This window comes from Chinchilla lanigera, unplaced genomic scaffold (genome assembly GCF_000276665.1).
Source record: "Chinchilla lanigera isolate Chin_1 unplaced genomic scaffold, ChiLan1.0 scaffold00364, whole genome shotgun sequence".
In the NCBI taxonomy this organism is placed as follows: Eukaryota; Metazoa; Chordata; class Mammalia; order Rodentia; family Chinchillidae; genus Chinchilla; species Chinchilla lanigera.
This window is the reverse complement of record NW_004955765.1, coordinates 1-15,613: the sequence shown is the minus strand read 5'-3', so window position 1 is coordinate 15,613 and position 15,613 is coordinate 1. Positions and strand designations below refer to the sequence as shown.

General features: G+C 48.6%; 1 protein-coding gene across 1 annotated transcript; it reads right to left on the bottom strand.

The window, feature by feature from the left end:
• Positions 1-343: 343 nt before the first annotated feature.
• On the bottom strand, positions 344-13,949 carry LOC102006855 (ATP-binding cassette sub-family A member 13-like; the record flags this gene model as incomplete). Its single annotated transcript, XM_013510189.1, is given in 5 exon segments — positions 344-1,612; positions 2,018-2,132; positions 3,157-3,463; positions 4,814-4,990; positions 13,859-13,949. Coding segments are annotated over 4 exon segments (648 nt in total), but the record flags the coding sequence as incomplete, so codon positions are not given.
• Positions 13,950-15,613: the final 1,664 nt, after the last annotated feature.

Sequence of the window (15,613 nt, the reverse complement as noted above, 5' to 3'; positions counted from 1 at the left end):
ACACTACTAACCCAGATAGCTCCAGCTCCCACCCCCTCACGCCTCTGACCTCCTCCTCAGCCCTCCCCAGCACGCGGCACACACTGCCCCCCACGTTTCCTTCCTTACTACACATATAGACTCCGCATCCCTGAACCATCAGTGCCACAAATGCAGTGATTTTATCTATCCCCTTCCCCATTCACCCCAAACCTAGCGGCTGACAAATAGCACATAAATGTCATTGAATACATGAATAAATTAATGAATATGCAGCTCCTTCAATAAGCAGTAGGAAGCCATTCAAAAATTTCCGAAGTGTGGTCCTCGGCCAGAGCGAGCTTTAGACTCTGTTCTCGGGTGGCCGAGATTGTGACAGACCCCAGCTGTGTCTCAATCACAGCAGGCGCACTGGGTCTCCGGTAGCACAGGTGTTTTAAAGCACACACACAGGAGGGGTATAGCCCAAAGAGAGGACTCGAGGACTTCAGACTCCCTCAGAATTAAAACACGTCTTCGCCCTTGTCAGGCAAATGAAACAAATGTTTCTGAGAAGCTGTGCTGCAGAATCCCAGGGAGAAGGCGAAGAGAATTGATTTCACGGCAGCAGAGCCGCACCTGGGCACTGCCCCACCCCCTGCTCGCCTGCGCGGCTGCGTCTCAGACATCAGAATTGATCTTCAAGAGGCGATGGGGCGCGCTTTCGTCTGCTTCCCCAAAGCCTCCTCGCTGCCTTCAGGAAATGCCTCACAACAAAGCACCATGGTGGAAGGAATGGCGACCCCAGCATCCAGGCCTGCACAGGGTCCACCAACTCCTCTGCTGGCCTGTGTGTCACTCCGAGCCTCTCAGGCTGGCCAGGGGTGGGGGGTAGGGGAAACAGGATGTGAGCACCAGGCTCCCTCTCTGCCTACCACACAAGCACCGCCCTCTCCCAAGGGTGCCGGTGATCAGTGAATTCAGCAGCCGGCGGGAGACTGTCAGAGGGAAACTTTCTGAGATTCCCCTTCAAACAAGCAGCACCCTGAAATGCTAACTTCTCCAGGCACCTGGCACTCGAGGCCTCTCGAGGTTCTGGGTTGGGTGGGAAGCGTCCCCCATGGAGCTCACCAAAAGCAGTCACCTTTTCGACAGTCACCTCCTTTGGAGCATTTTTTGCAAGGGTGAATATGTTCAAAGCCACAAGTATTGTAGCTCTGAAAAGAAAGAAAAGCTCTCGCCTACAAGGAAAGAAGCGAAGGGGCTTTTGCCAGTGCTTCACCCACTGAGGAAGCCCTGGGGGAGAGGCACACCTCGGTCCCTTTCTTCCTGACCCTCAGCTCTCCCCCACCACTGGGATTTCCCAAGACGAGCTCCATCACGTGGTCTTCAGACTAGTATCCCACCCTCAGAAAGATGTGGGTGAGCCATTGTGCACAAAGCGTATTGCTAGACAGGAAGGAGGGTACACCTTCCAGCCACCCACATGGGTCAGCCTGCTCATGCCTGGGACACATGCCCCAACACCCACACTGTGAAGAAGGAAAGGTTTAACTTGGCTCACAGTTCCGGGCTTCAGTCCATGGTCAGTTGGCTCTGAGGCAGAAATATCATGGCGGAAAGGTGCGTTGGAGCAAAGCGGCTCAACCCATGACTGGCAGGGAAATAGAGAGAGAAGGGAGGATCGAGGGAGAGAGACACACCCTTCCGGGTCACACCCAGGGACCACCTCCAACCGGACCCCGCCTCCTCCAGCACAGGAACCGGGCTCATCCCCGGGTGAGTCCACTGATGAGTGTGGCGCCCATGATCCAGGCACCTCTGGGGACGTCTTAGATCGTAAGCCTAACACCACCTGTTTCTACAAAGGGGCTCCCATCACCTGGAGAGGGCATTACCCTTCTGCCTGGTGATCAGCTACTGTACCCCAGGTGGGAGCTGGACGTGTGGGAATTGTCACCCGCAGTGGACCACTGAAGGACAAGTGTCCATCCTTGTTCTCACAGCTAAGATGACACACAACCCTGTCCCTTTAATAACCTCACATTCAGCCACTCACCTCCCACTCTGCTTTTCAAGAGAGCTCCAGAAGGTGGCAGCATCAGAGCCAGCAGGTGGGGACAGCCCGGGACCTGCAGCCTGTGTTGCAGCTGTCCAGGGGCAGTAGCAGGATGCTATGAGGATGACATTCGTCGTGCACAAAGGAAGCAGCCTCAGTAGTCTGGCCCCACTCCTCTGACACACGTCAGAGTCCTTTTATGATCTGACTGCACCCAGCTGCCCAAGTTCACCCTCAAGCGCACAGAGCCCTGGTGGAGCACAGCCTCTGTCGCCCCATGCAGATGACCCCTGCTGGGCTGTGCTGACTACCTAAGGACTCCCTGTCACCACATGAGGCTGTTCCAGGTTTCAGGCTGGACTTTGCTTCCTCTCCTGCTGTAGCAGCTCTAGCCAAATGACGTAGCTCAACCTTTTGACATTCTCAGTTACTTCCCGCATACCTAAGGAACCAGCATGGGCCTCCCTGGAATTCCACAATACTCTGCATGCTCTGTGGCTAACTTTTTAAGGATTTGTGCCAAAGATGAAATAATGGTGCTTGGTTACCCCAAGTGCAGACAGGGGAGGGCTGGAGCCAGACACACACAGCCTTTGTGAATATTATTCATCACACTGGTGCTAAGGGGGCTGAAACATACTGATGCCTGATACCAATACAAAACTCCCCCAGTCATGCAAAAACTCCCATTGATCCATACCACACAGGGTGGCTTCCAGGAACCCCACAGGGACACCAGAATCCACAGGTGGTCAAGTCCCTGCTACAGAACTGTGCCAGGTTTGTGATCACCTGTGCACACTACCCTAACTGGTGTGCTTTGCATCACCTCTAAATTACATGTAACAGGCAGTACACAGCCTGCCCACCACCTCATTTACACAGAGGGGGCGCGTGTGTGGCACGTGGCTAATTCAATTTCTGCTCTTTGGAACTTTCTGGAATCATCCATTCAGCCAGCAACCAACTGGATCTGTGGCTGAAGGTGAGAATGTGGAGATGCAAAGGTTGATTATATCTCAACCATGATATTTCTATCGGAGTAGCTCAAGTATATAAACAATAAACCTGGAGGCACTAAAAATACAATGGATTTTTTTAAAAAGTACTCTGGGATGACTACGGCCATGGCTACTCACAGGTCGCTGGTGTGGCACGGGTAGGGGGCTGCCTGCGCCTGCGTAGTGGGCTCCAAGACTTCCTGCCCAGTCTGGACCGCAACAATGGCTCTTTCAATCATGTCTTGCAGCGGGACAAAGATGTAGTTATATTTGAACCCGTCGGCCGGCAGGCTCTGAGGATGGAACTTCCAAGAAGGGTTTTTTATCAGATCTGTCCTCATGCTGTATAAGATGCTGGTGCGTATTGTGTATGTGACGTGGGGTAGCAATTTGAGAGACGCTGATCTGAAGCTCTTGCCAATGGAGGAACTGTTGAATATGATACCTGGTGGCAGAGAAGGTCAGGTAAGCACTGCCAGAGCTCAGGGAGAGGTGCGCAGCTCCGCCTCCTGCATGAGGGGTGTTCAGCCCCAGGAAGGTAAAACCATGTTCAGCTCTACAAGTTACTGCTAGTAAGACTAAACTGAGACCGAATTCCCAGTTCAATGTATCCTTTTTTCAGTAAAATCATATTGTGTTACCATCAATACAGAGACATTGTTTTATTCAGGACTTGAAAAATTACACAAGGCTGCTCAGATAGTAATCAGCATCTCTCCCCTTGAGCTGCAGATGTGACTGGATGAGCAGAATCTATCCCCCGGGGCCAATCACTCACAACTTTAGTGTATGGATTGTGTTTTCTGCCACATGGGTTCTTTGAGATCCATCATAAAACCTGTCATGAACTGGACTGTCTCCCCCGAAAACACATGATGAAGCCCTCACCCCAGGATCTTGAAATGTGTCTGTGGTTGGAGACAGCATCTTTGGAGGGGCTACTGAGTTAAAATGAGGCCTCTAGGGTGGGCCTTAGTTCAATGTGATGCTGTCCTTATAAAATGAGGAAAGCCAGATATAGAGACATAGAGAGATATAAGGAGGGGACAGCCATCTACAAGCCAGTGAGAGACACAGCAGAAGAACATCCCTTCCCAGCCCTCCGGAGAAACCTATCGCTGCTTTACTGTGGCACTTCCAGCCTCTAGAAAGGAAATTTCTATTGCTTAAGTTACCCGCCTGCAGTACCTCATTACCTCAGCCCTGGCAAACCAGCGCAAAACCTCAATAAAACACAAAAAAGGGGTGAGGTGTAGCTCAGTGACAGAGCACCCATTTCACCTGCACCCGGGGTGCTTAGGTCCAGCCCCAGTACCAAAAACAATGATAACAATTAGATGGTGATTCAAAGAGACTATACAAGAATGCACCGTATTTATTTGAATAAGTACACAATTAGTAATGGACTCTAATTGATTGCTGTATTTTCTCACCCTCAGCCCCAAAGAACACAATACTATGATAAAAATAAAGGTGGTGGAGGAAATTAGAATATAATGTTGGTTAAGAAAGCTGTTATTATCACATGAGATTTAACCATAAACAATGTCAAGAAATAGTAAGAACAGATGCATCCAGCACCATTATTCTCAGGATGGTGAAAACGCAGTCAGTCATTATGGCATGAGACACTTCTTTTCATTAACTCCATGTGTATATTTCTGCTTTATTTTATGTTTTATCTGGGGAAGGCTTCGCTTTTCTCTGAGCCAACATAAAACACCGTTAGGGAGAAATGCGTGAGATGACAACTTATTGGAGCCAGTCTTTGCGACCTTATTTGTCTGTTACTTACTGGCTAAGAACTTGTTCTGCTGCATAAGTTTGTGTGCTTCTGATTCCAGGGTGTCCTCTGACTCCATGGCCCGGAAGCGGTCCAGCAGCACGCAAGAAGAGAGGTTGACCAGGGCACTGCCCAGCAAGTGGAAGTGTCCAGCCCCTGCATGGTTAAAGACACCGTCCAGCACCCGTCCTGAGGAAAGCAAGCAAATCAGAATACATCAGCTTCCCTTCCACCTCCCTGCTTTCTGTTCATACAGTAGGGATCATGCAAATGACTCCTAAAATTCTTTCATTAAAAGGATATTCAAAAGGGAGTCATAATTTGATGATATGCAAGATTTACTATCTATTTGCTGAATGCAAGCTCTCCACTTTTTACGTGTTCTGTGTAATGCTGATACATACTGAAGAAAAAACTGTGTGTTACCTTTTTACACATGTTCCCCGCAATGCTGATACACCTAAATGGAGAAACATAGTTAAGGCACAAAGGTAAGACTGTCACACAGACACTGGTGACAGCAGGAGGATAGAACAAAAACAGAAGGAAAAAGTCAGAGGCATAACACACGTGCAGAAAGGAAGATCTCAAGTTATCATTATTTGCAGGTGACATGACACTCCATGTAGAAGATCCAAAGAACTCCACCAAAAACCCTTACCAGTAATAACCAATGCAACAATGCAGCAGGATACAAAATCAACACACAAAAATCAATAGCATCTGTGTACACCAATAATGAACTCAGTGAGAAATACATTATGCAAGTAATACCACCTTACATTAGCATCAAGAAAAAATAAATACTTAGGAACTAAGCTAGCCAAAGAAGTAAAAGACCACTATAATGAAAACTACAGTACAATAGAAAAGGGGATTAAAGATGTCAAAAAATGGAAGGATGTCCCCCTCTCCTGGATAGGCAGAACCAATATTGTCAAAATGGCGATACTTCCAAAACTGTTCTATAGATTCAACATAATTTCAATCAAAATACCAACAGCATTCATCACAGAACTAGAGAAAACAATCTTGAAATTCATATGAAACCAAAAGATACCCAGAGTAACAAAAATAATATGGGTAACAAGAGCAAAGTAGAAAGCATCACAATACCTGACTTCAAGCTATACTATCTACAGAGCAACAGTGATAAAAACGGCATGGTACTGGAACAAAAATAGATGTATAACAGAATATAGAACATAGAAATGTCCCAAGGCACGTTTAGGTATTTGATCTTCAACAAAGTGGCAAAGGCATACATTGGGGGAAAGATAGCCTGTTCAATAAATAGAGAAAACTGGCTATTCGCAGAAGATTTAAGCTGGACCACATCTCTCACTATGTACTAAAATCAAAAGAGATCAAAGATCTAAGAATTAATACAGAAACAGTGAACCCACTGGAAGATAAAATAAGTAAAACATTTGAAGACATAAACATAGGCAAGGACTTTCTGAACAGAATTCCAATTGCACAAGAAGAAACAGCAAGAATCAACAAATGGGATTACATCAAATTTTTAAACTTCTGCACAGCAAAGGAGTGAAGAAACAACTACAGAATGCGGGGGGGGAAATGCCAGCTATGCCTTGAGGACTAATTTCTAGAATATAAAAAGAACTCAAAAAAAATAAATCTCCTAAAATAAAAGATCCAGCCAAGAAATGAGCAAGTGACATGAACAGACACTTCTTAGAAGCACAAATGGCCAACAAATATATGAAAAGATGTTCAACACCTCTGGCCATTAGAGAAGTGCAAGTTGAAACAGTGCTGAGATTCTGCTGGCACCAGAAAGAACGGCGATCATTACTAAGTCAGGGAATAACAAGTGCTGGTCTGCTTGCAGGAGAAAAACGACCCTTCCTACATTGTTGGTGGGAATGGAAGCAACTACTATGGAGATCAGCATGGAGATTCCGCAAAGAACTAAAATTAGAAATTGTATATGACCCTTCTAGGTATCTTCCCCAAAGACGTAAAGACATCATATTACAGTGATATGTGCATACCAATATTTATAGCAGTACAATTCATAAGAGTTAAATCCTGTATGTCCAACAACAGGGAAATAGATAACCAAAATATAGTATTTCTACCTAATGGAATACTACTTGGTTATAAAGAAGGATAAAGTTGAAACATTCATAGGATAATTGATGTTCCTGGAAAATACAATGTTGAGTGAAATAAATCAAACACACAAGCCTGAACACCATATGGTATCTCTCATTCGAGTACGGCAATGTACAAACAAAGAGCAAAGTAAAAGCTGGACAGGAGGAAACAAGGGGGCAAATTGCTTGCAAACAGGAAGGGGTCCAGAAGACCAGGCACGAGGGATGAGAGGGAGAGGAAGGAGAAGTACGGAGATTTAAGATATGTCATGTTCAGGTACTAAGCAACTAAAATAAATGTGAACATTGTATGTCATAAATATGCACTTAGAGCAATAACAACAATGAGAACAAAAGTGGGAAAGAGGAGTTAGAGGTGAAGGGATGGAGGTGGATGGGAAGGGGAAAAAGATAAGAAAGAGAACCAGGCTGTTCTTTCGTACATGCACCGAGGTGAATGCAAACTTCATGTACTGCAAACATTTACTAATAAAATTAAAATTATAATTTAAAAAAGAAAAGAAACGCTCTACCAGCCAAAAATAAATAAATAAGCATGTAGCAACAGGAAAAGAACTGGGCAACTGCTTCCCAATCATTGGCTTGCTAAAGACAAGAGAGGTGTAATTTTGAATTTTCACTTTAAAAATGTAATAAACCCCTGTTAAGTACTCCTGGAAAAAGAATCCATCACAGAGAGTGCAGTGAAAACAAAACAAAGAATAAAAACGTTTCCGCCTGGGGTTGAATAATTCTCAACAGTGCTGTCTCAGTTCCTTTCTTGTCACTGAGACAAAATGCCTGACACCCACAAGTGAGAGGAGGAAAGGTTTATTTTGGCTCACAGTTTGCAGAGGTTTCAGTGTCTAGTTGGTGGGCTCCACAGCAGGGCAGCAGGGCAGAGGGGCATGGGAGAGGAGAAACAGTCCATGGCAGGGCAGGCAGGAGGCAAGAAGCAACCGGCCTCCTCTTCCCTTTTATTCCCTTCAGGCTGCAAGCCTTTGGGTGGGTGCCACCCACACCCAGGGTGGGCCTTCCTATTAGACATACCCAGAGCTGAGCTGAACCAACAGGTGGACTAATGCGGTTATCACACACTCTTAGCCCACATTCACACACTGGTGATTTAGCCACCCACAAGCACGTGAGGCTTTGAGGAGACAGAAGCCGTAAAAAAGCCTTCTCTGAAGTTACTTTACAGCACTAATCTTGCTAAACAAGGACCACAGTGTATTTCCACTGAGGAAACCCCATCCTCAGACGATGGACTCCATTCTCTGTCCTGGATTTGTGCACTGGAAGAAGAAGCAATAGCAGATGAACACTGGTAACATCTCAGGGCAAACCACTGAGTTTATCTTGATACTTTCGCTCAGGTTCAGGAAGGAGCTGAGGAAAATCAATGACCTGGAGAAAGGCAGTGTGAGGAGGGAGAGCCGCAGGAGAGATGACGGGTTCCACGGTGGGGGACAGGAATCGCTTCCCAAGTTTGCTGTGCGCAGGTGCTGCCTGGGAGCTACCACCATGGCCCGGAGCTACCACCATGGCCCCGGGCCACCATGTCTCTGTAAGGAGGAGGAGTATGGGCCCCACCCTGATGGTACAAGAGGAAGCTGCACACCTAATGGGTGGGGTCTGCAGGCGGATCCAGAAGGACTCTTCCTTTTTCCCATGCAAGATTTTATAAAGAATTGAGATGAACTGAATGCACACAATACACCATGTGCACAGAAACCCACAGTGGATCACAAAACTACGCAAAGTCAGCCTGCGAATCACCGCCATCACTTTCTCCTCCTTATTCCAGTCTCAAGCAGCTGGGAGACAGCAGCTTTCGGCACTTGGGAAATCTAGACTGCAGCTCACCCACTAAGAAAGCCCTTCACGCCAGCATCCCCAGTGACAGCGGAAACATGACTGGCTGGCAGGTTTCACCTCTCCCCAGGTTCACAGGCAACAGCTTCTAACATTTAAGGCTGCAGAGGACCTTCAGCTGTAATTTGAACGATGCGACTGAAAAGGAACTAGAAGTCAGGCTCTTCCACCTCGGTGTGCCCTGAGCTCTTCAACTGGGAGGGATGTCCTCACTGGTGGACGGAGATGGGTACAGGAGCCCAGCAAGAGCATCGCAAGTCCCTTGGAGCGGTTCAGAGCCTCAGCACCAGTGGCTCAACCTTGGCTGCTGGACAGGATGACCAGTGACCTGAGTCACAGAACCAGAGGACACAGGGTGTTTGGTGGCCTGGAGATGGAGACCCAGGTTCTCCGCTGTCCACTGGGCCTTGGGGTCTGAGGACCACAGGGAGTGGGGCATCAGCTGTGGATGCTTTGTCCTCACCCTGCCCATGACAAGGGACTGAGGACAGCACACTCTGTAATCTGGCGATTAGATGCAGAGAAGCAGGAATCACAGCTGGTGGCCACCGGGCCGGTGCAGGACATGCACTGGGTGTGGCACTGTATCCCACTTATTAATGTGTAAAATCGATTTCCGATAGAGGCACAGTAGGGGCAACACAGGCCCATCAAAGCAGTGTGCAGGGGTTTTCCAGGCTTCCAAGCTCACCCCCACCCCAGCCAGGATGGAAAGGTGGGCAGCCTGGGTCATCTTTGGTGCAGATTCAGATAGCAGGGGCTGTGCTCTGGCCTGAAGCAGCTGGTACAGAGGCAAAGCCCACAGCCGTGGCTGTAATATTTTCTGATCCGCTTTCTCCAGCTACGTCCTTCTCCAAGATGACATCATGTGTCCGGATCTGCCCTTGGCTGCTGACCTCGGTGGTCAGTGCTGACCTGTGCTGTGCCATTGAGACGTGACCTCTCCAGTGTTCACACTGCGGTCTCACGGGGGACAGGGGGGACAGTGGGGGGAGGGGAAAGAAAGAGGGAGGGGGAGGAAGGGGAGGGAGCAGAGGACAAAGGGGGGATGAAGGGGGGAATAGAGAGGAAGGCAGAGGGAAAGGGGACAGGAAGAGGAGGAGGAGGAAAATGAAGAGGAAGAGGAGGAGGAAAGGGAAGAGGAGGAAAGGGAGGAGGGGGAGGGGAGGGGAGAAGGATGAAGGAGAAGTTATGACCCTGGATGAGTCTTCACAAGGTGTGAATTCTGTGCAATGCGTGCTTGTGTGCGGTGGGTTTCATGGCATCAGCCTGCTCCTCCTGTGTCTGTGACGAAGGTCTGCAGTGCAGGTGAGGCTCGGGGCTGAGCCCCAGGATCTCAGTGGCTGGGTTCCCCGGGGACCGCGCCGGAGCACCTGTGCCTTGGGCTCGGGACATCCCTCCCACGGGGGAGTGGACACCGGAGCCGAGCGGGGTCCCAGGAGGCCACTGCTCCCTCCCGCCGGAGCCCTGACCAGGGACATGGCAAGGCCAGCCAGAGACCGTGGCGGCCCACAGCAGCCCTGTCCACACAGTCCGCGTCTAGATCTGTCACCAATTCCATCTCTCCGTGTCTATGAGGAAAGCACATCTACCCGTGGGGTTGCGTGCAAATTAAATACAGATATATATAGATAGATAGAGATATAATATAGATATAGATAGACATAAAATATTTTATAACTAAATACATTTTATATAAGTGTTTATATAAATGTTATATACTTTTGCAATATAAAATTATAAAAATGACAAAATATTTTAAAATAGATAAATGTTTTTGTTTGTAAATATATACATACATTATATATAAATTAAAGTTACTATGTGTATACATACATAAATGTAGATATGCTCCTATTACCATAAGTGTTACTGAATGGTCACTGTGGCTCTATTTATAATTGCTAAGTGATAGGCAGGTGCCAACCAACTATCTATCATTCATTCCTCTCTGTGTAACTCAGCAGGACATCTGGAAACCAGAACATCAAAACCCTCACTATCTATTGTGGGAGATTTTAATACTTTTATGGTGAATTGGAGAAAGCTTAATTTTACAGAATGGGGCAAACAGGGTATTTTTATATTGCATTTTGCATGCTGACCATTTGTAATAGAATATGCTGCTTTATAAGTCTGCCTAGAAAGCTTGGCTAGACAGTTTAACTGCGCATAATTCCAGATGGTAAACACAATAAAGAATGACCTGACCTCATAATGTGTAGCTTTCACTATCTTCAAGGGAAGAATCAGAGCTGCTTTAAAAAAAAAAAAAAAAAAAAAAAGATTTAAAAAGCTAGATCATGTATATAACTGCATGATACAGAGGCAGAGAGATACAGATATCATATGCACAGGTGTGTTTGTGTGTGTGTGTGTGTGCGTGTGTGTCATGGATTGTATCTAGATGTCCCCCAAGGCCTCATGTGGCCGTAGGTGGGGCTTTTGCAGAGGCGGCTGGATCTCGAGTGTGTGAGGCTGGGACTGAGTCATGGCGCACTGCTAGGCTCAAGGGCCCTAGGATTAAGGGTGTGAGTGCTGCCCGCCCTGAGCAGCCTGGGTAAGCTAGAAGGGGCAGGAAGACGCAGTTAAGGGCCTTTGCTTGTTGCTTTGCTACGTCTGCCCTCCATGAACAGTTGCCCCCCTGCCGTGCCATCCTGCCTTGCAGCAGTCAATGACGGGCTAAAACTGCTACAAACTGTGAGCTAAATACACCCTTGTCCCCTTAACTTTGGGTGTTGGGAATTTTGCCTCAGCAAGGAGAAAAGTAACTAAGACAATGTGCATGTGTGCATGTGCATGTGTGTGTGTGCACGTGTGTACATGTGCATGTGTGTGTGCATGTGTGTACATGTGCATGTGTGTGCATGTGTGTGCGTGCATGTGTGTGCGTGCATGTGCGTGCATGTGTGTGTGTGCATGTGGTGCTCGTGATCAGCCCTCTGTACCTGTGGCTCTGCGTCTGTGGGCTCAGCCCACCCCCGTCAAGCACAGTTGTAATAAATTTCATCTGTACCAAGAGGCAGCCTTTGCCTGTCACACCCCCTGAACACTGCAGTGCAGCGCCATTCACATACCACTTGCGCTCTGTCAGGAGTCTAGGCAGCAGTGACACAAGGACTAGGGGAGAGCTGAGCGGGTTCTGTGCAAACACTGTGTAGCAGCGACCTGAGCAGTAGCTGTAGACTGGTACCTGAAGTGGGTCCTAGGAGCAACTCAGCGTAGGCAGTGAGGGGCCACTGTACACCACATGTGCACACACACACACACACACACACACACACACACACACACACTCACTTCTCAGAAGATAGGAGGACCCTGGGCCTGCTCCTCTGTAGCTGGGACCCATTCCAGCACAGCAGATTAGACATCATGACATAAAATGCGGTCAGACACCAACCACTCACTCGTCCCTTTGGACACCCCACCTGTGCTGTCCCACCTGGGGGGACAAAGACACTACCACTGAGAAGACGGAGTACACAGCAAGGGACAGGGAGCCCCCGGGGACCTGGAGCCTGACCCCTTGCTTCGAGGCCCACTCTGGCTCCTACAGCACACAGCAAGGTGATCCCAAGGGCCAGGGAACGGGAGTCCTGGAAGAGGCCCGCTGCCTGCTCTTAGTCCTCAAGGGTAACCAGGGGCCTGCAGCTCGCACACAGGCGAGCAGAGAACAACACAGTATGCAAGGCTACAGTAATTTGGCTCCAAGACCCAGGCAACAAAACATGAGCACTGCTTCTGTTCAGTGACTGTAACTCGGGCCCGGAAATAGAGCATGCATCCGCCACAGGAGATGACAAGATTTGGGAGCCTAATGTGCCTGCCCTGAAAGCTGTCCTCAACAAATGGCTCCCTTGTACTGCTCCAAGAAGGGGGAGGTCTTAGTCCACACAGGAAGACGCCTGTGGCTGTAACTCCTAGCGCAAGCCCGCTCTGCACGCTGTAGGGTTTCTGTAGTAATCCTGGCCTCTTCCCGTGGGATCCCAGCAGCACCTGCCCTGCTGTGATGACCAGCACACCTCCAAACACTCCCCTCGTCCCCCGAGGGAGAAAGCACTCTCAGCGCAGTCACTGACAGACCTGAACACAGTAAGTTCTGTCCATATATAAGATTCTCAGGTGTGATTTACTGTCACCCAATATTAAAGAGAGAATTCAGAATAAGCTAATGACAAAAAATAGTAGCAAAGCTTTTTTATGAACTCTAAGGATAGAAATGACACTGTTTTTAACAAAGGAAGAGGAGAGGGAGGAGAAGGAGAAAGAGGCACAGGAGGGGAGAAGGAAGAGGAAGAGGGAAAACAGAGGAGGAAGAGGAGGCAGGAATTTTGGTGGTATTGATCTCAATTATCAGTGAAGGCAATAAGGGATACGTCCACATGATGTGCACATAAAACCAAGATTTTGCAGGGTAAAATTTCACAGGAATTGTTTCTCCTTGCAGTGCCTGATTTTTTTTTTTTTCTTCAGGATGACATTTGTGTAGGAAACGCACAAAACATACAAATAAAAGCATAATGAGAGCGTGCAGCTCATGAATCTGGTCTCCCCAAAGAGAGAGCGGCATGCTGAGGGTGGGGCGGGGATAGCAGATTCCTACAAGCAAAAGCCAGAAAAGGTGAAGGTTAGAAGCAAGAAAACATAACTGAAAAGGGAAACTTCACTCCCACGCGCCTCCTGAAGAATATGCATCTGGTCCTTACGTTTATGACAACTGGTCCTGCAACTCCAGGGGAAGCAACCCAGCAGGGAAATGATTTGGTCACCTTCACAGCCAGAAATCAGTCAGTAATTCCCACGATGCAAAGCCAAGAGAGACTGACAAGCCCGTCATCTCAGGCTATGATGACGAACCCGGAAGGAATCACTGCACTGCATAAGCATAAGCATAAGCACAGAGCGTAAAAAAGGAAGGCAGAGCTGGGCACGGTGGCACACGCTGCAATCCCAGCAGGGAAAGTGAGAGGGGGACGTGAGCTGCAAGCCACCTCCCGGGGTAGGGGTAGGACTGGGGGAAGCGGGGCACCTGGCTGCAGGCAGCACCTACACTTACCGTAGCTCTGGAGATCTCCCATGAGCCTGTCCACATCCACATGCAGCTGGCTTTCTACAAAGTTTCTTATAAATTTGTTTCTCAGGGCTTCCTAAAGGAAAACATAAAGTTTCAGGAAGAATAGCATCATATCCTCCTCCTTAGTGATACTTATTCAAGGTTCCTCACACCAGAAAAAGACACACAAAGTGAATCCACTTTGAAAATGTTATAGCTGGACATGGTGGCACACGCCTGTCACCCCAGCACCCTGGGAGTCTGAGGCAGGCGGATCATAAGTTTGAACCTGGCCTGGGCCATTTAGAAACTTAATGAGACGCTGTCTCAGAATTTAAATTTATAAAAAGGATTTGGGTAACGGCTCTGTGCAAAAGCCTGGGTTCATCCCCAATACCGATTCTTGGCTGGAAGATGCCTTCTTTTCTGTGACCTTTCCACAGGCCAGGTACAAAGCATCAGCCACCATTACTGAGGACAGACGGTCGCGTGCCCTAACCCCTCCCACTTCCTGTCCATCTCTGGATCATCCCGCCCCGCCCCCTCCGGGCCGTCCCTCTCTCCTTGGTCAGTGGTTGTGTTACTATGGAGGGGTCCCCAAAATCACTTTCACCAGCTTCATGAAATTTTGCATTTAGGCTTGGCAGTCAGTAAGAGTTTATTCACATGACTCTTCCACATACAAAATCGCACAAAAACTGAGAGGGAGACTACGGATGCACCCACGCGCAGCCCCGGCGTTACGCCGTGCGGAGGAGTCTGGGATTCAGTCGCTCCTTAGAGCTGACACCTGCACTCTGCAGACTGTTTCCCCACTCACGGGTGCCACGGGCGTCTCGGGTCACTGGTGCCCCAATAACCAGCGCCCTCCCGGTGAGCACCTCGGCTCACGCTCGCTGGGATGGCTTCATCTAGTCCTGCCCGAGGACGACAGGACTACTCGGACGGAAATCTGAGTGTTTGCTTTTCAAAACTCTTATTTACCTTCTGTTATTGGGCACCAGCTGTCTGCCAGACGATATGCAGGGTACTTTAGTGTGTTGTCATTTAATCTCAGCAACAGCCCAAGGGGGACGTTACAGTTGCCTTTTACAGCCGGGAAAGCAGACAGGGACAAGGCAGGAGCACCACCCGGAGGCACTGGCGGCAGAACCGGGCCTGGACTTCACTCCAACCAGACACAGACAGCTTTCCCTGAACATGAACCCAGAGCTAAGAAACAGTAAGAATTGATGAGCTAGGCGTGGGGCTTCATGCCTATAATCCCAGCACTCTGGGAGGCTGAAGCAGGAGGATCACAGCTTCAAACCGATCATGGGCCATTTAGTGACTTATCTACATCCTGTTTCAAAAAAATTGCTGGGAGTGTGACTTAGTGCAAGGACCCTGAGTTCAATCCTCAGTACCCCAGAGGAAGGGAGAAAAGGAAGAGAAGGGGGATGGAGGGCGGGAAGGAGGGAGCGGAGGTCTGGAAGCAGTAGAGTAACAATCTGTGATTTTGTACCCTAAGATAAGCAACTCTTCAAGTGGCGGAACAGAGGACTTTGTAAACAGTACTCAGATAAACTCTGCACTTCTCAAGGAGCTGCTGGATGCCCGCAGCAGAGCCAGGTGCAGCTTTCTGTCCCCGCGACACTCTGCGCTGTGGGTCTGGCACCTGGAATGCTTACGCCATCCTCCACAGTTGCAGACGCGGCCTCACCCAGACCTGACCTGTGCAGAGCGGGACCCCTGCTGGGAGGGTGCTGATCTCTGCAT